The sequence below is a fragment of the Heptranchias perlo genome, chromosome 23 (genome assembly GCF_035084215.1).
Source record: "Heptranchias perlo isolate sHepPer1 chromosome 23, sHepPer1.hap1, whole genome shotgun sequence".
In the NCBI taxonomy this organism is placed as follows: domain Eukaryota; kingdom Metazoa; phylum Chordata; class Chondrichthyes; order Hexanchiformes; family Hexanchidae; genus Heptranchias; species Heptranchias perlo.
Genome location: NC_090347.1, coordinates 9708132 through 9734932, shown reverse-complemented (window position 1 = coordinate 9734932; position 26801 = coordinate 9708132). Strand labels below are relative to the sequence as shown.

Genomic DNA, 26801 nt, shown 5'->3' with positions numbered 1-26801 from the left:
CTGTAGCGGTGGATGATTCAAATATCTCTGCTAGGGGACCCGCAATTTCCTCCCTAACCTCCCATAACGTCCTGGGATACATTTCATCAGGTCCCGGAGATTTATCTACCTTGATGCACGTTAAGACTTCCAGCACCCCCCTCTCTGTAATATGTACACTCCTCAAGACATCACTATTTATTTCCCCAAGTTCCCTAACACCCATGCCTTTCTCAACCGTAAATACCGATGTGAAATATTCATTCAGGATCTCACCCATCTCTTGTGGTTCCGCACATAGATGACCTTGTTGATCCTTAAGAGGCCCTACTCTCTCCCTAGTTACCCTTTTGCCCTTTATGTATTTGTAGAAGCTCTTTGGATTCACCTTTGCCTGATCTGCCAAAGCAATCTCATATCCCCTTTTTGCCCTCCTGATTTCTCTCTTAACTCTACTCCGGCAATCTCTATACTCTTCAAGGGATCCACTTGATCCCAGCTGCCTATGCATGTCATATGCCTCCTTCTTCTTTTTGACTAGTGCCTCAATCTCCCGAGTTATCCAAGGTTCCCTACTTCTACCAGCCTTGCCCTTCACTTTATAAGGAATGTGCTTACCCTGAACCCTGGTTAACACACTTTTGAAAGCCTCCCACTTACCAGACGTCCCTTTGCCTGCCAACAGACTCTCCCAATCAACTTCTGAAAGTTCCTGTCTAATACCATCAAAATTGGCCTTTCCCCAATTTAGAATTTTAACTTTTGGGCCAGACCTATCCTTCTCCATAGCTATCTTAAAACTAATGGAATTATGATCACTGGTCCCAAAGTGATCCCTCACTAACACTTCTGTCACCTGCCCTTCCTTATTTCCCAAGAGGAGGTCAAGTTTTGCCCCCTCTCTAGTCGGGCCATCCACATACTGAATGAGAAATTCCTCCTGAATACACTCAACAAATTTCTCTCCATCCAAGCCCCTAATGCTATGGCTGTCCCAGTCAATGTTGGGAAAGTTAAAGTCCCCTACTATTCTGAAAATTCTGGTTTAGATCCTTCATATTGACGATGGGACAAAGTTTCCAGCCACAGCAGATGCTACAGACATACTGTTAGCCGCTGCAGTGTGAATTATTGCAATGCGATTCTGGAATGATGGGCTTGATACATTTTAATTAATGCAAACATTTTGTACAGGACACAGTTGCAGACATGATGGCATTATTTCATCCAATCCAGTCATTGCAGGTTTTTCTGTATTATTCAGCTGGTAAGATAGCATGTGATTCACTTTATCAATTAAAATGTTCGGGTTAATGTGGCATGTGGACCAAGTTGTGCACTCACATGTCAACAGAGGCGCACATTGAGTTCATAGACCCATTAAGTTGTGTGTGTATGTTTTGCATTTTCTTGACTTATTAACCTTTTTAAACTTGTATTCTGTTTGTCTGAATCACTGGCATCAGAACAGTACCTTCGATTCAGAGAAATTAAAGTTTCTTGCGAGTTGAGTGAACCTGCTTTTGAAATTAGGTATAACATCTAAACAATACTAATTTACTAATCTGAGTGAATGCTAACAATCAAATGTCATGGTGGACACTATGTTTGGGTCTCAAGTTAGAGACAATTCCATTTCAATAAATGTAGTCAAATTTGTAGAAGGTTTGTGACAGTCTTTGTTTGCTGTTAGCTCCAAGACTACCTCATGCTGCCAGTCAAAAATTTCATAAGTGTACATTGCACAGCTCATATACCCTGAGGAATTAGTTTACTTCCAGTAGTTTTATTTTTGGAGGGTCTGGCATGTTTTTACTATCCACTGCCAAAACTGCAATTCCCATTACTTGGACAGGGTGGCCTCAAAAACAACTTGCACTTATATAGTGCCTTTAATGTAATGAAATGTCCCAAGGCGCTTCACAGGAGCCTTTTAGCATTGTTTCTTCTAGTCTCTTATTTTTAGCTGTTAGATTCAAACCTTACTGCATAATGGATAATAGAACAAGACATGGCTACTTTTATTGACAAACCAAAACCTTATCATATTTTGTCGGTTTTAGAAAGCCAGAACCGGTTCTCACACGTATATTTTACTGGTGGGTGTGAACTGATAAACCTTATAATATATAGCTGACAGATCAGAGTGTCAGGAACCATTAGGACATGAATTGTAGCTAAAAGCAGTTTGAAATCAATACCATAATTGTGTCCTGACGGATTTTTCTTTTTTTTTAAACTAAATCTTGCCTTTTACTCCATGTTCCTTCTACTTTATTATCCCACAACAATGGCAGGTCTTCTTCCTGTTGCTAAAGTAATATTGTCACCATTGCCAGTTTTGTAAACTTACTTTTATTTTTCCCTTTTAGGCTACATTGAAGAAGTATCAAGCTGAACACAAAGCCAGGCTAGAGTCGCTGGAAAAGTGCCAGGCAGAGCTGAAGAAACTTAGAAGAAAGAGCCAGGGGAGCAAGAACCCGCAGAAATATGGAGAAAAAGAAACGCAGGTATGGACTCGCCGCTGGTGGTTCTTCACACTATCAGTTATTTGAACTCCTTTTGGAAATATTTTAAGAAAAGTTCTCTTGGAAAGTTAATTTGTGGGGGGGGAGTTTCCTTCTTTTTGGGAGGCTGAGCAACATTGTAGGTTAGACCACTAGTCTTTTCCTTTTTGGAATATGCATGGGATGGAAAAACATTTCTCTCTGTCAACTGAACAACGCCTTCTTGAAGTTAGGTTCAACCCAGTTCCTAGTGAGCATGGGTACACAGTGCCAGTCTGCTGTAATTTGGCATTAAATTGCCAGTCTTGCTCAGCAAGGCCGTAAGAATGGCTGCTGTTGGTAAATGGAAATGGTGCATTAATATAGTAGTGGAAGCCCTTCTGAGATTCAAGCTAAAGTACATTTTTGGAATGATGTAGACAGAGTTTTGTTGCATACCTGACTGTGCTGCACCTGACCTGGGTGTGCTCGATGCCAGAGTTGGGTGTTTAGAGTGAGAACTGTTCATTTTTTTTCATGCTGATGTTGGCCATTTGACAAACAAGAATTCACCAAAAAGAGTGAAATTAAAATTTTCCCTGAAAATGGGAACTTGACGTTGAATAATTACTGCTGCTTTGTTTTAGGTTAAAATTTAGACTTTTTTTAAACAGAAAAAATACATTGTAGTCAGACCACCTACTATCTTGGAAAAATATTAGTGAAGTCTTAAATTGATAAATTTAAGTTTATAACCTTATGTGCACTTACAAATATACGGAATTGATGGGCTGGAAAAGACCAGCTGGTCCAGCAAGCCAGCCCCACCCTCATGATGGCTGGAGCATCATGACTACACACCTCCCCCTCCCCCTCCCGAACATCTTTTCTAAAGTGATAGCTAAATAGTATTACATATATTGTATCCATATCTTTCAGTATCAGTACCATGTTCCAGCAAAGACCCCTGGATAATAATCAAGCAGACACCCTGGCTGATTATTTTCTTCTTCCGAGAGTAGGGATGCTGAGGCCTAGCACCTCCAAAGATGCTCCAGCTGGGACTAGTTAACTTGAGGGATTGAAGCTGGGACCTCCTTGGTCTGTATAGCTTATCGTAGGAACAGCACAGGAGGAGGCCATTTGGCCCATCGTGCCTGTGCCTGCTCTTTGAAAGAGCTATCCAATTAGTACCATTCCCCTGCTCTTTCCCCGTAGGGAATCCTGTGATTTTTTTTTTTCCATTCAAGTATTTATCTAATTCCCTTTTGAAAGTTACTGTTGAATCTGCTTCTGCCACCCTTTCAGGCATTCCAGATCATTACAATGCGCAGCGTTTTTAAAAAAAATGTTCCATCATGTCGCCTCTGGCTCTTTTGCCGATCACTTTAAATCTGTGTCCTCTGGTTACTGACCCTTCCGCCACTGGAATCAGCTTCTCCTTATTTACTCTTATCAAAATCATTCATGATTTTGATCACTTCCATTAAACTTCCCCTTAACCTTCTCTGTTCTAAGGAGAACAACCCCAGCTTCTCCAGTCTCTCCACATAACTGAAATCCCGCATCCCTGGTACCATTCTAGTAAATCTCTTCTGCACACTCTCTAAGGTCATGACATCCTTCCTAAAGTGTGGTGCCCAGAATTGAACACAATACTCCAGCTGTGGCCTAACCAGTGTTTTATAAAGGTTTAGCATAACTTCCTTGCCTTTGTACTCAATGCCTCTATTAATAAAGCCAAGGATCCCATATGCTTTCTTGTCCTGCCACCTTCCAAGATTTGTGTACGTATACCCTCGGGTGTCTCTGTTCCTGCACTCCCTTTAAAATTGTACAATTTAGTTTATTATTGCCTCTCCTCATTCTTCCTACTAAAATGTATCACTTCACACTTCTGCATTAAATTTCATCTGCCATGTGTCTGCCCATTTCACCAGTCTGTCTGTCCTCCTGAAGTCTGTTACTATCCTCCACATTGTTTACTACATTTGAGTTTTGTGTCATCTGCAAACTTTGAAATTATCCTCTCTACACCCAAGTTCAGGTCATTAACATATATCAAGAAGAGCAGTGGTCCTAATACTGACCCCTGGGGAACACCACTGTATACTTCCCTCCAGTCTGAAAAAGAACCATTCACCACTACTCTCTGCTTTCTGTCCCTTAGCCAATTTTGTATCCATGCTGACACTGTCCCTTTAATCCCATGGGTTTCAATTTTGCTACCAAGTCTATTTTGTGGTTATTTATCAAATGCCTTTTGAAAGTCCATATACACAACATCAACTGCACTACCCTCATCAACCTTCTCTGTTACTTCATCAAAGTGCTAATACAACACTGATTAATTTACCTATTGAATCACTGGAGGAGCACAAAGCCTGTTTCTCGCATGGCTTCGCTGTAGAGCATGGATGAAAGGAGAAATTATATATCCCATATAAAGTGATATTTTTTAAAGACAAGGCTCCTGAATAAATATTTTTGTGATATATTAATGAAAATAGTGAGTTTTAAAAAGTTCAGAATAGAGATGTAAATTGTGATTAAATATATGGCTGCAGGAGTTGTTTGATTCATATTAGCTGCTTTGGACTGTTCGAATCAGTGAGAACACAATATATTCCATTTTAATGAATGTCTCGAATACATATTTTCTCATTGTAAAATTCCATAGTCTTGGCACGTAGCAGTGTGCTGATATATGTGCAATTTCACTGAACAGCACAAAATGTGACACAGTAGGAGTAGCAAGATTTTTTTCTTTCTCCACTTGCCTTACATGAAGACTTGCACTATAATTAGAGTAATTGCATTTTTAAGACTAACCTTTCTCAAGCTGTGTGTGGGTCCTATTAACATTTTAGAGTTCACACATTTAAATCTTTTTAATCTTCACAAGATGATGTATTTTACTGGTTTGTGTTGTGGTTACCTTGGCGAAAGATAAAGGCTTTCATTGTTTCTGTAAAATGTGCTACTATTTTTTTTTTGACTCGCTCTTAGAATTAGGCATTCACTTGAGCTTTGACGGAAAGAAAAGCTGCTTATCCCTGGTCACTTACTCTCTTGTGCCCACTACATAAAATATGTCTAGAAATTCAGACTTGCTTTTCTACCTTTTTTTTAAAAAGATGATAATATGCTGCTCATGCATTTTGAAGCTGTTTCATGTTCTTTCTGTTTCCTGTCCGTGCAACCAGAAGGAATATATCTAGTAAGGTCCACAAGTTGTTAAAATATTTCATTAGTCTTTGTGTACTACTGTACAGTAAAAGTCCTTATAAATATTCACATTTTTGTTTACTATAGTTACTCACTTTTATGAAGCAGACCAATATCTAACACCATACAGTGATATAGATCAGAACAAAGTTTAGAGAAACTAGGAGCAAATGCAGTAATGTGTGACTCCTTACTCACCAAATCAAATTTATTTTGTGTACCTGGTGCCATGGAGACGTAAGCACACTAGTCACGTCAGCAGAATGAGCTGTTGCTATGACGTGTTGCTGAGAATCCTTGTGGCTGTGAGATGTGTTATCGCACCACTTGCAGAGCCACTTCAGCTGTGCACAAATGAGCATATTAAATTTATAGTCCTAAAGCATTGGGCTCGTGTGCTTTGTAGTCAGGAACGGTGTGTGCTGATGGACCACTGTTCTTAGAATCACAAGGCACTGGTTCTTCCTCTGTAGAACAATAACTTGCCTCAACATGCCTCATTTTTATGTGTGTAACCTCTTCCTCCCCTTTCTTCCACCCCCCACCCCCACCCAAAAAAAAATCATGGCAATTATAGCTCATTCAGGAATGAGAACGGGTCAGGGGAATTTCAATCAAATTGACAAGTTATATTACATGCTACTTTACAATTATTTTTAATATTATTTAAAAATTCTGTTCTCTTTTTCACCTTTTATTATGATGTGGAGATGCCGGTGATGGACTGGGGTTGACAATTGTAAACAATTTTACAACACCAAGTTATAGTCCAGCAATTTTATTTTAAATTCACAAGCTTTCGGAGGCTTCCTCCTTCCTCAGGTGAACGAAAAAACAGAAAAAAAAATTGAATTGATTTATGTCAAAACTAAAATGAGAATTAAACTCAAAATATTTAATGTGGAATAATAGAGGCATTCTGGAAACCATACCAAGTTTACTTGCTTTGTTGAAGAATAGATTTCAAGGACTTGACATATAAAAGAGATGCTAGATAAATTCAGAGTGATGTTGATTCATAATAAAATTGTTGTGATGACACTGATGGTAATTCTACTACATAGAATACCACTGTATATGAGTGTTGGATGCTGGGGATATTCTGTCCACAGTTTTACACCAACATGGCTGATACTGTAGGTACAGTATTTTTCAGTTCTCCAACACTATACCCCTAAATTAACCAAAAAGCATTTTAAAACTTTCTAAAGTCACTTTTAGTGACTAATATGAAAAGTACTTTTTCCCCCCACATGCTCTTTGTCTAGTAAGACTGCCAACCACAATGTGAGTCATACACTGTTCAATTGGTAGCAGTTTATCATCAGTGCTTTTAGAGAGCTGTCATAACATTTTAAATCTGTTGAAAATGCTCTATGTAGGTGTGCTGTTTCTGAGGATAATAGAAGTGACTGTTCCAAGAGTAAGAATTGGGCTTACAATGCAAGACTTTCTCTAGGAATTCCTTGTAATGGAGGGTTTTAGTCTGTCAAATCTTGACAGTATGAACAAAATCACTTTTGTTGTATGTTTTATTGTTGTTCCTTTACAAATACAGTATAAATGGTTTTAGAAAGAACTAATGTGACAAATCAAGTAGAATGTGACTGAGACCATGAAATGACTGAAAGTTGTTCTTGAAATTAAAATTGCCAGTGGCTCAGGTTTATTTTCCAGTATATATTCAATTTTCATTTGCTTCAAGCATTTTACTGCTGGTTCAAATTGTAAAATCTGTGTGTCTAAATATAATATGAAGGATTCCATTCGCACCTTGTATAATTTTATCTACTTGCACTGCCACATTTAATGACCCGTGTATTTGCACACCAAAGTCCCTTTACTCCTCTGGTCCATTTAAAATCTTACTATTTAAGGTGCGTTTCCTTCCCCTGTTCTTGCTTCCAAAATATATTATTTCATATTTCTGTACCTTTAAACCCATTGCATCTTCCACCTATCTGCCCTTCCTGCAAACCTATTTATGCCCTCCTGGAGTCTTTCACAGTCCTTGTCACAATGTGTAAAACTGCCCCCCTCCCCCAAATTTGGTGTTACCAGCAAATTTTAACATTGTTGCCTCAGTTCCCAAGTCCAAATTATTGTTGTACATTCCTTTTATTTATTATGTATTATGACCACTATGAAACATGATTCACTACAGCTTTCCAGTCTGGGAAACTTCCCTTTTACTCATACCCTTTGTTTCCTGCCCTTAAACCACCTCTCTATCTATGTGACCACATTCCCCTTTGATTTCATGTGCCATTATCTCCGCCATAAGCCTCTTAGAAAGAACTGGTATTTATGTTGCGCCTTTCACTACCTCAAGAAGTCCCAAAGCCAGTGAAGTACTTTTGAAATGTAGCTGTAGGAATGTCATTATTGTATTATACTGTTGTAATGTCTTATGCAGTGCTTTATTAATTCTCGAGATTCTGCAATGGTCCCATTGGACAGGAAGGTAGCAAATGTTACCCTGCTATTCAAGAAGGGAGGGAGAGAGAAAACAGGGAACTACAGGCCAGTTAGCCTGACATCGGTTGTTGGGAAAATGCTGGAATCCATTATTGAGGAAGTGGTAACAGGGCACTTAGAAAATTATAATATGATTAGGCAGAGTCAACGTGGTTTTATGAAAGGGAAATCGTGTTTGACAGAGTTTTTTGAGGATATAACTAGCAATGTAGGTAAAGGGGAACCAATGGATGTAGTATATTTGGTTTTTCAAAAGGCATTTGATAAGGTGCCACATAAAAGGTTGTTACACAAGGTGCGCCCATGGGGTTGGGGGTAATATATTAGCATGGATAGAGGATTGGCTAAAGGACAGAAAACAGAGAGTAGGAATAAACGGGTCATTCTCAGGTTGGCAGTCTGTAACTAGTGGGGTGCCGCAAGGATCAGTGCTTGGGCCTCCGCTATTTACAATCTATATTAATGACTTAGATGAAGAGACCGAGTGTAATGTATCCAAGTTTGCTGACGATACAAAGCTAGGTGGGAAAGCTGTGAGGAGGACACAGAGTCTGCAAAGAGATATAGACAGATTAAGTGAGTGGGCAAGAAGGTGGCAGATGGAGTATAATGTGGGGAAATGTGAAGTTATTCACTTTGGTAGGAAGAATAGAAAAAAAGAATATCTTTTAAATGGTGAAAAACTATTAAATGTTGGTGTTCAAAGAGACTTGTGTGTCCTCGTACAAGAAACACAAAAAGTTAGTATGCAGGTACAGCAGGCAATTAAGAAAGAAAATGACTTGTTGGCCTTTATTGCAAGTGGGTTGGAGTATAAGAGTAAGGAAGTCTTACTACAGTTGTACTGGGCTTTGGTGAGACCTCACCTGGAGTACTGCGTACAGTTTTGGTCTCTTTATCTAAGGAAGGATATACTTGCCTTGGAATCAGTGCAACGTAGGTTCACTAGATTAATTCCTGGCATGAGAGGGTTGTCCTATGAAGAGAGTTTGAGTAGAATGGGCCTATACTCTCTGGAGTTTGGAAGAATGAGAGGTGATCTCATTGAAACATATAAGATTCTGAGGGGGCTTGACAGGGTAGATGCTGAGAGATTGTTTTCCCCGGCTAGAGAGTCTAGAACTAGGGGGCATAATCCCGGATAAGGGGTCGGCCATTCAAGACAGAGATGAGGAGGAATTTCTTCACTGAAGGTTGTGAATCTTCACAATTGTCTACCCCAGAGGGCTGTGGATGCTGAGTCATTTAATATATTCAAGGCTGAGATAGATTTTTGGACTCTGGAGGAATCAAGGGATATGAGGATCGGGGAGGAAAGGGGAGTTGAAGTCGAAGATTAGCCATGATCTTATTGAATGGCGGAGCAGGCTCGAGGGGTCGTATGGTCTACTCCTGCTCCTGTTTCTTATGTTCTTAAAAACTTTCTGAAGATCCATCTGAACAGCATCCATTGCATATCAGTTCTGTTATTTCTTCAAAGAATTCTTATAAGTTACATAGTATTTTCCCACTAATGGAGCAGATTACCTACCTCCCTGATGGCACAGCTATGATTGGGAGAACCCATGTCATAACACTGCATGCTACAACACGCTGGAGCACCAATCCAACATCACTAGCCTACCATTTAATGAGGCTTCAGGTTATTGAGTATTTAATCTAAGTGGGTTCATCTACAGTGCGAATATTTTTGTGACCAATGGTTGCATTTACTAAGATACTGTAAATGGATTTTCTGTGTTGATATTTATATTCTTGCTAATGATAGGGTATACATGAGTTCAGTGCAAAGCACAGAACAAGGTCATTATTTTTCCAGTTACCTTGTAAACCTCGCAGTAGGTATTTCTTGCTTATCTGTCGCCTTTTTGTAAAAGGTTTTGCTTCTTTCATCTTGATTTTTCATTAAAAGTATATTACTTTGCACTGCAGATTTTTTTGGTATTATAATAAGGTTTCTATACATAATTAATCAAATTTGCTATTTCTGAGTTGCTTAGTTGCATTGTGGATGGGTTTGACTGCTTTCCAGAATTACTTCTTTGTATTAAAAGATGACAGTTTCACCTGGGAGTTAATGCTGTCTAGCAGAATGTTGTGATACCACTCCAAATTTGACAGCTGCTTCTTAACTGGCATTTGAACAATCATCAACCAGAAGAGAGTGGGCAGATGTGGTGCATTATTTTTGTGCCAGTGATAGGCCAGCATAAAAATGCATCATAGTTGTCCAATCTGATTAATGTTACTTTCAGCACTCTCCAGAACACATCTTGTGCCACTGTCGATACTGAGAAATAGGGATGATTAGAGCTAGACAGTGCCAAATATACCAACTGCTGCAAATGAATGTCAATGTTTGGGTGTGGGGTAAGGGAATTGGATTTTCTTTGGATTTACGTCACAGTAGACTTGAATCAATGCCCCCTGTGTTGTACTGTACGGATCTCTACTGTAATTGTATATGCACAATCTACAAACATTAATATGTACTTCTGTTTGTCACTGCTTAATGTTGCACTTCCCTTTCATATTCATTTTTTTGGAACAAATTTCCTCCCTCCCAATTTCCATTCTTTCTCTGCTGAAGATGCTAAGTCTTGCTGAAATACAGTTCCATGAGGGTTGGGAGCCCAGCCATACCCATGTAGTCGTTCTTTGTGCGAACCTTGATGGCGAGTGTCGGTAGGTTTTTCAGTTTGTGTTGGGCGTCGCAACCAAAGCCCAATCCTGTCCGCACTCCACATCCACACACGTACGTTTCTAGCACAGGTCGTTAAGTTATGATCAAGAGTTGTAAACCTAGCTGATGATTTTTTAAAATTTCCTTTCTCTAGTCTAGAAGCATTATGGCCAATTATAATGCCCCTACTGCTTCACCAGTTCAGCACAGACTGGGATTTCGAGTGGCTCAGTATCATGCCGGGGAGGAGGTGCATGGACCGATATTTTTTTTCTATTTCACTAAGCCAGCAGTTTTTTCTATTTCAATGAGAAATTCATAAACACTTTTGATGGCTTTGGTTGGGAATGTTTTTTTAAAAAAAAGCAGTTTATTGGATTGCATTTAGTTCCGATTATTTGCATATAGTTAATTTTATATGATAATTACTGATTAAAATTCTGTTTTTCTGGGGGTTTTTTTTGAAGTGAACCGGAGAGAACATAGTTCTAACTCTGAGAGAAAATGCCTAAACCTCCCTCTATTAAAATACTGCTGATAATGCAAAACTAGCTGCACAATTATTAGCTGCATCTTTTGTGATGTGTGATCAGTGAGGAATTCACACTGACAATATAACCTGCACTTTTTTTATTAAAATATCAAATATGACCTTAGCAGTTGGTACCCTCAAGCATAAACTCTGGACTGTAAGCTAATTCTCCATATCCTGGGAATTAGATTGAGGATATAAAGCTTTGCAGCCATTTTAGATTGAACTTAGTAGTGCTGTTTAAAAAAAAATCAGCGGGTTTTTAAAAGCCATTTGTCATTATTTAGTTTTCAAGGGAATTTTCCAGAAGCTGAATGGGGGGGTGATACTGTTTACCTTTTATTGTTTCACAGAATAGGTAACTGCGTTAAAGATTTTTCCAATAGCATCTAACTAAACCTGTAATTAAAACCTGAAGAGTTACAGTGAAAGATCATATTAAGTTTTGCAGAAAATTCATTAAACCAGCCATTGCAGACTACACAAGTTTTTAAAAAATTGCTGTTCTCTTTCCTCCCACGTCTTGGGGTTACTGTGACGATGGGATTAGACTGTGGAAGAGGATGGAGAATTGACCACTGACTTGCCTGCCACTCTACCTCTGTTGTGACAAAAATGCTTTACTGTACCAGGCGTCCAATGACACACAAACATTTAGATAAGGGCCTAAAACATTGCAATTAAAGTACATGTACAAAGAATATCTTCCTGAGCAGAGGGGACAGCATTATACCAGCCCAGATGCTAATTGCTTATATAAAGTGAGAGCATTCTGTAGGGTTTGAATCTGAAATGTTATATTTCTGTATTGGCACCAAGTATACAGTAACTTTTCCTGATGGACGAGTCACTGTATGAGTGTACCATGTCTGCTGTAGTCCCAGTGTCCTTAGGAACACTTCATAATATTGTTTTCTGCTTTGTGGGTATGTTGAGCAACTGAAAATACAATCATTGTGTCGGCCTGGAGTTGCTATGGGTTTGATTTAACTGTTCATAGTATCCATAGGTTTCACCCCTTAAGTAGTGCTGTTCCCAACTATGAAAAGAATTTCTGGTATGACCTATTTCCTGTAGTCATGGCAACAGCCCATCATCAGCACATTTGTATTGGAATACAGTAGTGAGTCATGGAAAATGACATTTCCTTGCAATAACTGAAGATCAAGGATGTTTATGGAAACCTTACCAACACAAGAATTTCAAGTTTAAAAATACCACTTAAATTTTGTATGTAGATAAAAATGCAGTGCCCTTCAGATCAACGATATGGGGTTGTTGTGATTGGAAATGAGCATATATGATGAGAGTTCTGCATGCTTTGGCATATTTTAATCAGGGTATTGCACAATCCTGATGGTTGCAGATATCTCAATTCAATACTTGTTTGTATAATCTGTGTCTGTTAACTTCTTGTCTCTGTAGTTATGCCCAGCATCCTGGGGCATTGTGTGTGCGGGGTGCGGCTTTATCCGTCCCTCCCACTGCTTAACTATTTCAGCTCCAAATTTCCCAGGTGTACCTTAATTATGTTCAGAGCTGATGACTTGCTCAACCTACTTTTTTTTCTGAAACATGAGAATTAACTTTAAATCTTGAGGGTACGTCTTTGATAATAGCAAGGTTAGCCTTTGATCACTGAAAGCATAAGCACTTTAATTAACATCATGAAAACATTTTGCTTTTAATTCTAAATCCATAGCTTGCTTTTGTTCTCTGCCAAATTCCAAATAAACTTAATCTCTTGGAGCCCACGATTTAACCACATATTTCTAAATCATAATCGTTCGTGACCGAGCACTTATGTACGTACACACGGTACGTGACAAAGAGATGTACTATTTTAGTAACATATGTACTTCTTTCTCCATTTGTAGACTCATCAATTTGATTGAAAAATTGAGTTTACTTTCATCAATCAATGAAATTTCAACGGTATTATTTTGCCTTACCAATGCTCCTTTGGTAAATGTTAATCTTAACCAAGAATAGAGTAGCGTTGACTTTTTCTTCACTATTGTAATATATTACTGACTTTCATCACATTTCTTCTTACTCTGTGGTCATACTTTAATACCTTAATAAAGAAAATTATATCTTTAGCCTTTTTTCCCTCCCCCCGCCCCCCCCTTGAAGTCATGTGGTCGCCAAAGGTAATGGTCTGTATTGGAGAATGGTACAGGTATACTTTTGATATATCAATATTGGTATTGAACAGTCCCATGTTGTGTAGAGCATGGTTAGATACACAGTAAATTTCTCTTTACTCAGTCATTACCTGCTATACTAGTATGAATTTTTTATTTCTCACATCATCTATCCTCGTGGGCACTAAATGAGATTTCCTGTTTGCTGTTAATTTCTACTATATTTAGGTAGTTTTGTAGGCAGTACAAGATTTTTAGAAACTGGATTTAGACCTTTCAAGTTTATTTCACTTTAGTCTTTGAAGCCAGCAAAGAAAGAGATTTTTTCCTGCAGTAAGGGACTTGTTTTAGATTGTATTCTGGTCCTCTAGATATAAAGGCCAGCATTCCATTAGCCTTTCTATTATTTTCTGTACCGGTCCATGACATTTTAATGATCTATGTGCATAGACCCATAAGTCTCTTTGGACCTCCTCACATCATTGGAACATTAATGTGTTGAACAGCATATTTGAAGTGCTAATGCTTAATTAGCTTGTGATGGAGGGAGGGTTAGGAATGTTCTATTAAAGTTTATTTAACATTTCACCTTTCATTAAAGATATTGTATTACTTTTAACGTAATGTTCTGTTGCCACTCCTGTTTCTCAATTGGGCTATGTATTCTCACTCCCACATTAATGAGAACATGTCCATGAACAAGTAAAGCAAATAGCCAGTTCCCGCAACCCTATCCTGTGGTACTTCATGTGAAGCAATTCAGTGGTTATCTGTTTTAATAACTTTGATGTTTTAAAAATGTAACTGTTTGCTACTGTAGTGCTGACTGGTCACAAATTCCATTTTCTCATTACTTTTTAAAATCTTTGTGTTTAGCAAATATTTTGTAATACATCTTGGTATATGTGCACTGCCTTATTTTGACAATATACCGTCTGTGACAAAAGTTTGACAAGTGGTGTGCAATTAACAATGGCAGGTGGATGACTGTTAATTTGTGCTGTAACTTAGTACATTTGTCAGGAAGAGAGGGGTCATCATAAAGGGCTGGTTCATTATTTTCACTGAGTTCCTTAGTGTTCAAGCAAACATTTTATACAGTATTTTAATTCTGTATAGAAATATGCATACTACACTAGCAATCCAGAAATTGTGAATTTAAATCCCACTGTAGCATGTTGTGAATTGAATTCAATAACTCTACTAATTTGTGGCCCAGCGTCAGGAAACAAATTGCCTTGAGAACTGTTTGAGATGAAAAGCCATCTAGTTCACTAATGTGGAAAGGGAACCTGTCATCACTACCTGGTCTTGCCTACATGTGACTCTTGTCCACGTTGTATGGTTGACTCTTCCTGCCCTCTGAGGTAGCCTAGCAAGCCTCTCAGGTCTACAATAAACTGCTACGAAGCAGGACTGCAGTGGTTCAAGAAAAAAGCTCACCACCACCTCCACAACCAAGGATGGGCAATAAATTCAACCTTGCCTGGATTACCTGCATTCTGAGAACAAATAAAAAGAGGGTATAAAGATATTACAACATTTTAGTTACTACAAACAACTGTTTTACTGCATTTATACTGTTCCAGTATGTATTCCAGACAGGCAGTTCCCTGTTTATAGTGCTTAGCTGGAACTGATTCTTATTCCAGGAGAGAGCTCTGCAAGCTCTGCACACAGGCAAGTATAGAGCTGCTCTGCAAGTGGTTAAAATGTAAGTGTTTAGCATGCGGTGGCATGGTTTAAACATTTAAATTGCCTCCACATGGGTTTAAAATGTACCCAGTGGGTCCAGTGGACTTCCTGAGCACTTTTTAAAGCTGGTTTGACATGGCAGTGGAATTATACTTGATGTAGTGTAAAACCCAAGGAGTGTGAGACTACCCCTTCTAAGGAGTCTCGCTCTGCTTCTTACTGGCGTCATATCATGTTCTGATACCAGTCTTGCACTACAACTTTAGCATCTGTGTGAAGCAGAAGTTGTAAATGGCTCCTTTAACACCTAAGACAATCTCATGCTTTTTTGACTCAAAAGTGCATTTGGAAATTAGTTTTGTAGTTTCTAAAATATCAAACTTAAATTTTGTAGGGACATTGAGGAAATGTTTAATTCTGTTTTTTAAGTTGTGAAAGGAAATTACATGTATGAAAATCATTCCTAACGATGGCTACAGCTGCCATTTAGCCTGTTGACCACAAAGTACCTTGTATATTGCAAGGTCACACTTGGTAAATATAGCCATGCTCAATTATTAATCCATTATCATTAATTTACTACTATTATTGCCATTTTATCATAGAAACACAGAATGATACAGCACAGAAGGAGGGTATTCAGCCCATTGTGTCTGTCCCGGCTCTCTGAAAGAGCTGTCCAATAGTCCCACTCCCCTGCTCTTTCCCCATAGCCCTGCAAATTTTCCCCCTTCAAGTATTTATCAAGTTCCCTTTTTGAAAGTTACTATTGAATCTGCTTCCACCACCCTTTCAGGCAGTGCATTCCAGATCATAACTTGCTGCGTAAATTATTTTTTTACTCATGTCACCTCTGGTTCTTTTGCCAATTACCTTAAATCTGTGTCCTCTGGTTACTGACCCTTCTGCCACTAGAAACAGTGCCTCCTTATTTACTCTATCAAAAACCTTTTATGATTTTGAACACCTCTATCAAATCTCCCCATTACCACCTTTGCTCTAAGGAGAACAACCCCAGTTTCTCAAGTCCCTCCATGTAATGGAAATATTTCATTCCTTGTACCATTCTAGTAAATCTCCTCTGCACCCTCTAAGGCCTTGATACCCTTCCTAAATGTGGTGCCCAGAATTGAACACAATATAGAACACTGGTTAGGCCCCAGCTGGAGTAAGGGTTTAGCATAACGTCATTGTTTTTGTACCCTGTGCCTCTATTTATAAAACCAAGGATCCCATATGCCCTTTTAACAGCCGCCTTAACTTGTCCTGCCACCTTCAAAGACTTGTGTACGTGCACCCCTTGGTCTCTCTCTTCCTGCAACCCCTTCCCCTTTAAAATTGTACCATTTAGTTTATATTGCCTCTCCTCATTCTTCCTTCCAAAATGAATCACTTCACAGTTCCTTGCATTAAATTTTATCTGCCATGTGTCTGCCCATTTCACCAATCTGTCTATGTCCTCCGGAAGTCTATTACTTTCCTCCACGTTGTTTACTACATTTCCGAGTTTTGTGTCATCTGTAAACTTTGAAATTGTGCCCTGCTTACCCAAGTTCAGGTCATTAATATATATCAGAAAGAGCAGTGGTCTCAATACCGACCCCTGGAGGACCACTGAATACTTCCCTCCAATCTGAAAAACAACCTTTTTTTATTCGTTTATGGGATGTGGGCATCACTGGCAAGGCCAGCATTTATTGCCCATCCCTAATTGCCTTTGAGAAGGTGGTGGTGAGCCAATCACCACTACTCTCTGCTTTCTGTCCCTTAGCCAATTACGTATCCACGCAGCCACTGCCCCTTTAATCCCATGTGTTTCAATTTTGCTAACAAGTAATCACTGGATTTAATCCAAATTAAAATTGTATGGAGGTGTAAATTCTGCTTACAATATTATCATTTATACTTCAGATTGGGAATCTACAGATTAGCACAAATTACACTTTAGTAATACAGAAAATGAGCAATTGAAAATCATTATATTTGTTAATTCAGCTAGTTCAGATCTATGTGGATGCAAGTCCCAACCTCTTCAATTCATCATCCAGAAGTCAATTTTCTAATGAATAAAATTTGCTTATGTATATTCAATAATTTGATCACACTGGGGGTATTCTATGGGGAACAATGGAGTACAAAATGTTTTCCATGAGTGAGAAAGGCCAACTTCAGTCTTGAGTGGAGATTTTCCTTTTGAGTGATACTCTGTATTCTGATAAGTCTTTAGGTATCAAAGTTGAAAAGTTGAACAAAGTATACAAACAATTAAAAATGTAAACTAAATATTATCTATGATTTTTTTTCTCTACACCCACATTTTCCCCATGGCATAACTATATCCTGTCCGTTATAACTGGAAATTTTATTTTTTCCTCTTTATTTTTTCCCCCACATTGTTGTTTCATTATCGTCTCCTAAATGTTTTTTTTAATATAAAAAAAATTCTCTCTCCTCTTCCCTAATTTCTGCAGTTTGTGGAGACATTAAGCAAAAAGAAGTCTGATATGGAGCACTACGTTGGGAGTGGATACAAAACGGCATTGAGTGAGGAACGTAGGCGGTACTGCTTTCTGGTGGAAAGGCAGTGTGCAGTTGCCAAGAATAACATGGTGTACCACAGCAGGGTAAGTAATTTGCTAATTCTTTCAAATTAAGTCAATTTAAATCACAATATTGCAGCTTTTCAAAAATGTTCGGAGAGGAATAAAGAAATAGGTAAGTGTTTTTTTTTAAAAAATAGTTTTTTCCATGTTTCTCCCCATCTCACCTAAAGGTGGTAATTTATCCCACGGATGCCAGTAGGCCTTTATTAGCCCATTCAATTGACCATTCTTCACATATAAACTCCATAATGTGTGTCAGCAAGGGGGCTGAGCCCGATTCTGTCCTCAACCGATGTCTATCCATTCACATCCTTCCCACAAATGGGAGCAGGAACCCCAGGTTATTTATTTTTCCTCTCTAGCTTGGGGATGCCGAGGACAATTGTAGTGCCCTACTGTCTTCCTGGATGAGATCAGCTAACTTAGCACAGACCAAGGTTCAAATTTGGATTCTTCCTGATCTGTGGTGCTCACTACCACACAATGTTCCATAGTTACAATGCCTTGATATTAAAAGCATTTTAAAAAATTCTTTCATGGGATGTGGGTGTCGCTGGCGAGGCCAGCATTTATTGCCCATCCCTAATTGCCCTTGGTGAGCCGCCTTCTTGAACCGCTGCAGTCCGTGTGGTGAAGGTCCTCCCACAGTTAGGAAGGGAGTTCCAGGATTTTGATCCAGTATTGGTATCTCATAGATAATTGTGAGCTGTTGTAGTTGCAATAGTGCACACCCATATCAGGTGAATAACACCACAGTAGATTTTTGTATTTGATATCCTGAAGAAATACGTGACTCATTTCTTTTCATTTGCTTCCTTCCCTATGTTTCTTAAAGTGTAGTAAGTTGTAATTTTAGTTACTTTTCTTTTTTCTTGCCAATTTCCTCATTGTCCTCACCTCTCCTGAAGGCATTATTTCCTACTGGAGTATGGTTCTGTGGGAGCCAGTTCTCCACCACTAGTTCAACCAAGTGACAAATATTTATGTAGGTGTCTTGACAGTGAGTGTCAGCAGACTACTTGATCCTGAAGGGTATTGCAGTCAGTTCCGATTCTATCTTCACCTGATCGCATACACGTGCGCTATCTGCAGGAGTTTATTGGACAATAATCAGGAGAAGGGCCCTGGCTGTTTTTCACAAACCAGGGGTGAAGAGGCCAATTGTAGCATCCATGCCACCATTCAGTTGCAACCACTTAATTCAGCACAGACCCAAAGATGGAACCTTGGAACATTCCTGGCCTTTATGGCTCTGCTATTCATTTACTGAGCCATCAGGGAACTTACTTTGTTACTGTTAATTATCCCAGCAAAAGTTCCATAGCATTAAAGAATGCAAAGGATTTCAGCAACACAATTATATGGTAAAGAGCAATTTTGTTTAACAAGCTATTAGTGGAATGGTGTTTCATTCATTTGTGTGAATAGATTTGGCATGTTGACTGAAATTACCTAATCAATTGAACCAGAGATGGGGCCAGAATAAACTTAAATCCTTTGGGAGTTTGAAAGTACTTGAAGTAACGATGTCAGCATGCATTCATTTTTCTACAGAAAACCCTGTAAATCTCTTCCACAATATAATTTTCATGCATCACACTTACAAGATCCATACAGTGTTGTTGAGGATCACCTCTGTACCTCAAAAGTCTGGTGGTACAAATGGAGGAGATGACTTCCAACAGAGCTTTGGAAGACCACATCTAGAATACTGTGTGCAGTTTTGGTCTCCTTATTTAAGAAAGGACATAATTGCTTTGGAGGCGGTTCAGAGAAGGTTCACTCGACTGATTCCTGGGATGAGGGGGTTATCTTATGAGGAAAGGTTGGACAAGTTGGGTCTATATACACTGGAGTTTAGAAGAAAGAGAGGTGATCTTATTGAAAGATATAAGATCCTGAGGGGACTAGAAGGGATTGATGCTGAGAGGATTTTTCCCCTTGTGGGAGAGGCTAGAACTAGGGGCCACAGTTTTAAAAAAATAAGGGGTCTCCCATTTAAGACGGAGATGAGGAGAAATTTTTTCTCTCGTGTCTGTGGAACTCCCTTCCCCAGAGAGCGGTGGAGGCAGGGTCATTGAATATTTTTAAGGCTGAGTTAGATAGATTCCTGATTAACAAGGGAGTCAAAGGTTATAGTAGGTAGACGGGAAAGTAGGGTTGAGGTCACAATCAGATCAGCTATGATCTTATCAAATGGCAGAGCAGGCTCGAAGGGCCGAATGGCCTACTCCTGCTCTTAATTTGTATGTTCGTATGTATTAGAGATTCAACCTCACGTTTCAGTTAACATTTCTGTCAAAAGAAACGTAGATAGGAAATAAGGCAATGGAGAACTGACTCTCATCCCTGCAAAGCTATTCTGGCGCTAGCTTCTTTTTAAGTGATGGTATTTTGGTAGCAAATGCAAAGCATTTTTGTACATGTTATTGGGAATGTGATGGTCCAGAACTTTTATTATGTGTTAGGCATATGACCTGAGCAAACTCATTCAAATATATGAACACTAATATCACTCAAAACCTTGACTGTTTGTGTCACTGTGGAGAATTCACTTGACTTTTTTGCATGCTTTTGTGATGCTTTCCAAAAATAATAAAGTTAGTTGTCTTCGAGTAATTTTGAGAAAATGCAGAAAACAGAATAAAGCAGCTTTATAAGTAGTTTAATGATTGTATGTATGGTAAGAAATTATTTTTAAAAAGTGAAATATTACAAAATGTCTAATATCATTAGTGCCCTCAAGAAGGCTAGTTAATATTTGCCCTTTGACTCTAGTAGCCGCTCAACACCAACGTCTACAATTTAACATAGTTAACATTTTCTTAAAAGTTTATTCCACAAACACTCTGAATTAAGACCCAGAGAATTTTTAAAATTAATTTTATAATACTTACCGTGAGACGTCTACAAAACATCTGCATTGTGCACCTTGTATAAGAAGAGCTTGCACCTTCAAAGCTATAAGTCTCTAAATGCTCAGACAATTGGAGATCATTCAGTTTACTCCATATGGCTGTGAAGTACAGTACACTCAGTAGCTATGACTATACACAAAAGGATGCTGTTGGGAATTAAGGCAATCAGATTTTGCAGAAACATTGATTGTATTTTAATACTATTGCTCCTTTCATCAGATTTAAATTTGGCCTTTTTCTCAGCCTTTTTCCTCAATTTTTTTTTATATTAATGGAAAATCATGTGAATTTTCTTCATTTTAGATTTTATCACTTTTAAAATTGATGAAATTAGGACTCTTGAAGTGAACTACCCTGTGGATTCATCTGAAGTAATCCCTAAATGGTTTTTCTTTTACAGGGCAAGGATATGGTAACACAAAAGCTTCCTGGCTGGCAACAGTCCTGTAGCGATCCATCCAAAATTCCTGATCATGCAATGTTATTAGTGCAGCAGATGTCTTCAGGCAATGGAGGAACCCTCATCTCTGACCCTGTTGCTACCACCAAATCAGGGCTGGTTATATCAGACCCCATTCCTGGTGCTAAACCTCTACCCGTACCACCAGAACTTGCACCTTTTGTTAGTGGTCACAGTTCTGTAAGTATTGATGATTTTGTCAGTGATTTAGACCTTAGTCTATTTAGTGTATTTGCAACTCTTTTAATTTTTGAAAAAGCTGAATATTTTTATCTTAGTATGCATGAACAAAATTCTTGAGCAGTATAAAGGTGCATTTTGAGTTCTTTCTTACTCTGTAGCTCACTTTATCTAATTATACTTTTATTTTTAGAGCTGTGACAGAAAAAATATCATGCAATCATGCTCAGTTGGCTTCTCAGCTAGAAGTCTGCCCATTACCCTGTTCTGCCTGCCACGGTTCAGATTGGTTTTACCAATTCTCAACTACTCCGCTTCTTGTGCTAGTGCAGCATTGTTACTGGGGAAAGAAAAAACTGACTTTATAAATCTTATCTGCTTCGACATGGACATCTTGCTGACTAGGTGATCAATTTTGCTTCACCTTTTCCCCACTCACAATGTGGCATATCAGGGGCAGGGCCCCCATATGATGGAGAGGGGGGTATGGGTTAGATAAGTTTGTCTATCACATAATGATGAGGGTCTTCCAGAGCTTGTTTGATTTCCTTATGGAATCAGGAAGGAATTCCCCAAGAGTTTTTTTTCCCCCCTGAATTTGGCCACACCTTTTTTCCAGACTGTTGGAGTTACTCCCAGAATATCCAAGGTTCTGCTGGGTCCTTGATCAGACAGAAATGAGAGTACCTCTTATGGGCCTGACAATTTACTTTTGTTGATGCAAACATTTTTATAATTAAGATAAATGCAGACTAACCTCCTTCAGTAATCTCATATTATCAGGGCTTATGAAGTCCTGACAAGTGGCATTGCACCTATAATAAAAGGAGAATTGTGAAATGCTGTTATAGATCATTTCTGCATTGCAACTGACAGTTGTAAACACAATGCAGTTTTAAACAGTGAATGAATACCAGTCTTTAAATGTTAAGGTAAGTAAAAAGCTGCTGCTTATTCATTGACCCCGAGAGAGGTGTAATTTAGTCTTCAGTTTCGACTCTATTGCACTACATATCTTCATTAAATGCAGATCAGTGTTACACTTAAGTACCTAATATTCTGTATATTGAATTGTTCATGTATTGATTGCGCTTTCTCTTCAGATCCCTTCTTAATAAGCCACTACTAGCCTACACCCCATTATCTTGCAGCTAGGAGACTGTTGCTCCAGCTTGGCTTTTGGCAGAATATCTGTCGGGAATTGGTTAGTAGAAATTCTCATCCCTGAGTCAACACGTCCTTTCCCACTCCCGAGTAGATGATGTCCCAGTTGGTGGCTTGGTTGACAGCTGCAGCAACTGATCTGAATTATTCTGAGGCATTCATTTAGTCTTGGATGAAATTGGTGACACTGGTGCACTGTGGAGGAGCTTGTTAAAACTGAGTTCAGGAAGGTGCAATGTAGGTGGGCTCAGATCCCTGATATTACCAGCTATAGAGTTGTCTTTTAGTCACCCTACTTTCAGATTGCTCAAATGGGGGGAAAAAAAAAAGACAGTGTTGGTTCTGGGTATGTAGGAAAGCAAAGGAATTTTAAAGCGCCTTGGTGGCTATGCAACTTTCAGATCATACTTACAATACAAAATGGGTGAGTTATTTAGTAAGGATAATGTGATATGTCAGATTTGCCCTGTGTGACTGTCTCTAATAAGGAATGATGAAGAAAAGAAAAACTGCAAGTTGTGAAAATCTGAAATTAAAGCAGTGCTGGAAGGACACATCAGATCAATCAGCAACTGAAAGAGAAAAGACTAGTTAACATTTTGAGTGTAGACCCTTCACCCAATAAACGGTCCCACCCGAAACATTAACCTGTCTTTCTCTTTCAGGCAGTGATTGACGTGCAGTGATTCTAATATTTGGATTTATCCAATAGCAAATTAAACAAAATTATCTGTTTTATTTGGGGGAAAAAAATAACTTGAATTCGTCACTAGTAATCGTGTTTATTTCAAATAGCTACAGTAAGTCAAAGCTGCTTTCCTGTTTTGCTGCTAATCAGCCAACCTCTCAATTATATCATATGATTAGTGAGACAACATTGTGGACAAATACATTGGGCGAGGGGAGTTTTAGGTGAACGTGTAAATTACTGTGCTATGAGAAAATTATAACCGTGGCCTTTTAATTTAAACAATGTATCAAAACAATAGAGCAAATCAAGGATACCCTTTCAAACAGTATTCTTTCTTTGAATAAAGTTTCGACTCCCTGTTGCATTTCACCCCCCTCCCCCGTCAATTCACACTGTCTTCCCATGCAGCAAATCATCAGTCGAGGGCAGGCAAGGTAGTGGCTTAAAGGCCACTTCCAAATGCAATTCTGTGGCAATCTGCTTCCCTGAGGCTACTGTCTCTACAATTCTATTAAAAATAAATAAAATTCCCTCCCTTCCTGTGGGGAAATGCCTGGCCTCCACTCGGTATCTCCCCACAAAAAGCGTGCCTAAGTTCCAAAGTGTAGCTAGTAGGAAATTGTGGGCACTAACCAGTCTCCATCTCTTTTGGAAACAAAAACAGAAAAAGCTGGAACTACTCAGCAGGTCAGGCAGCATCAGTGGAGAAACAGAAGTTAGTTAGTCAACGTTTCAGGTCCAAAGATCCTTCTGTGTAAGATTTTTGTTCAGGAAGGGTATTAAGAGTCTTTGTTCAGGAAGGTTATTAAGGGTTATGGAACCAAGGCAGGTAGATGGAATTAAGATACAGATCAGCCATGATCTAATTGAATGGTGGAACAGGCTTGAGGGACTGAATGGCCTACTCCTATTCCTGTGTAGGGCCTTTGGACCTGAAATGATGACTGACTGACTGGCTTCTGTTTCTTCAACAGATGCTGCCTGATGTGCTGTTTCCAGCTTTTTCTGTTTTTGTTTTCAGAATTCCAGCATCTGCAGTGTTTTACTATTTTTTAGAACCCCTTTTGATTTGTTTTTAGTATTGAAACCACACACTGAGATAAAAGTTCCCATCTGGCAGTACCTTTTATTATATTGCAGTGTGTGGAGCCAAAAAATATTCTAATTGAGTGCGGCTGATAAATGTGCTCCCTTGAGTTCAGAGACACATGAATTTGAAACAAAGAAAAGGAGTTATTCAAGTAGCATAATGATGCCAGTTTAAATATTGGATTCTGCTAGAGCTGTTGCTAACCATTGGGCTTTTATTGTATAATTAAAATGATTTTAGAATGAATGGCATTCAGTTTAAGATTAATCTTAAGTTAATTATTTTATAAGATGCAAATAGGTGTATTCATGTATGCGTAATTATTTAGTAAAAATAGTAGTGCGATCATTACTGTCTGTGTTTTCTGTGAGAAGCTATATTGATATATTTTCTGAGAAAAGTAAATGTTAAACAACTATAATTAAATTTGGTAACCATGTATAGGTAACTGTAACCAGTGTAAACTGGGAACAGGTAATGTATTGGAGACATCCATCAGTTCATTGATTATCTGTTTCAGTCACTTGCCATCACTAATAATTGCTACTCAGACTGGCAAAAGGTAGGAAGCGGTGTTCCACAGGGATCGGTGCTGGGACTACTGTTGTTCACAATTTACATTAATGATTTGGATTCGGGAATCGGAAGTACAGTTTCAAAATTTGCAGACCACACCAAATTGGCGGGCGTAGTTAATACAAAGGAAGAATGCGCCAAAATGCAAGAGGTCATTAATAAAGCTGTAGAATGGCCATGTAATTGGCAAATTAATTTTAAAATAGGTAAGTGTGAGGTGGTTCATTTTGGTAGGAAGAATAAGGAGATCACGTACTACTTGGATAATAAGAGTCCAAATGAGATAGAGGGGCAAAGGGATCTATGGGTACAGATACACAAGTCACTAAAAGTAGCGACACAGGTTAATAAGGCCATAAAAAAGGCAAATCAAGCACTAGAGTTCATTTCTAGAGGGATAGAATTGAAAAGCAAAGAAGTTATGTTAACCTTATATAGAACCTTGGTTGGACCACACTTGGAGTATTGTGCACAATTCAGATCTCCATATTATAGAAAGGATATAGAGGCATTGGAGAGGATGCAAAAACGATTCACAAGGATGATACCAGAACTGGGAGGATTTCTTTATCAGGAAAGGCTGAACAGGCTGGGGCTGTTTTCTCTAGAAAAAGAGAAGGCTGAGGGGTGACCTGATAGGGGTCTTTAAGATAATGAAAGGGTTTGATGTAGAGAAAATGTTTCCACTTGTGGGGGTGTCCAAACTAGAGGTCATAAATATAAAATAGTCGCAAATAAATCCAATAGGGAATTCAGGATAAACTCCTTTACCCAGAGAGTGGTAAGAATGTGGAATGGGCTACCACAAGGACTAGTTGAGGCAACTAGCATAGATGCATTTAAGGGGAAGCTAGATAAGCATATGAGGGCGAAAGGAATAGAAGGGTATCCTGATGGGGTTAGATGAAATAGAGAGGGAGGAAATGGACTCGTGTGGAGCATAAATTTCAGCATAGACCAGCAGGGCTGAACGGCCTGTTTCTGTGCTGAAGTTTAGGTGTAACTCAATGTAAAGTGCGGATATTTTAGTGTGCATCCCCACTGAACTTTGTGTAATTGCAAGTGGCCCTTTAAAGTAATTCCTTTACAAAAGAATAGGAATTGGATCATTTCCAAATGGATTTAACTGGGGTTGCATGTCTTTAAATCATTCATGGAATTGCACCATAGTCAATATGTAGACTTATTGTATGGGTTCCTGTGAAAAAGGCTTTGGGTACAATTCAAGAGTGCTCTACTGTTTAAGCCATGTATAGAAATTTAGTCTAGCTCCAATCATGAGATAAATGGTCTGTGCTCATTTTGAAGTTGGACTTAAATAACAAATACCATCCTCTCTCCATTGCTGCCTGTATCCTTATGGATGTGTGGCACCCTAATAGCTCTAATAATAGAAGACTTTATGTCTGAACAGAAGGTTATGTTCAGCTTTTTATTTGAACTCACTAGCCTTGGTTGATAAGTCTTGTCAGTTTTCAGTTGGCCTAGCCCAGCAATGTTATTATCAAGTGCTCCTTTATCACTGCAGCAAGGGAAATAACTGACTTAATCCTACTTGAATGATGCCTCCCAACAGCTAATCATTGAGTGCCAATGACAGCAGATGTCAAGCAATTTGTGACCCAAAACCTATCTGGGGAAGTAATTGCATGGTGCTATACGCTCTGCAAGGGGATAGATTTGCATCAGATTTTTTAATCTGCACAATGCATACTTATTTTTTTAATTCTAATGCGAGCATGAAATTTAAGTTGTCACTCACTCCATCTAAATGGTAAACTTCCATTGATCTCTCCCCAGTCAGACTGGAACAGTCACATGGGAACAGGGCAGGCACATGGTACTACACTACTTGTGTGGAGGGTAAACACCAACTCGGACTGATTGGGCT

The 26801-nt window shown here is 38.8% G+C and overlaps 1 protein-coding gene across 4 annotated transcripts in view; it reads left to right on the top strand.

The window, feature by feature from the left end:
* Nucleotides 1–26801, top strand: part of LOC137341076 (BAR/IMD domain-containing adapter protein 2-like) — a 97792-nt gene that overhangs the window by 57037 nt on the left and 13954 nt on the right. For all 4 annotated transcript variants that reach the window (XM_068003982.1, XM_068003983.1, XM_068003984.1 and 1 more), the window contains 3 exons: nucleotides 2352–2489; nucleotides 17700–17852; nucleotides 21150–21389. In XM_068003982.1, coding sequence (XP_067860083.1) covers nucleotides 2352–2489; nucleotides 17700–17852; nucleotides 21150–21389 — 531 coding nt within the window. The remainder of the gene's footprint in view (nucleotides 1–2351; nucleotides 2490–17699; nucleotides 17853–21149; nucleotides 21390–26801) is intronic.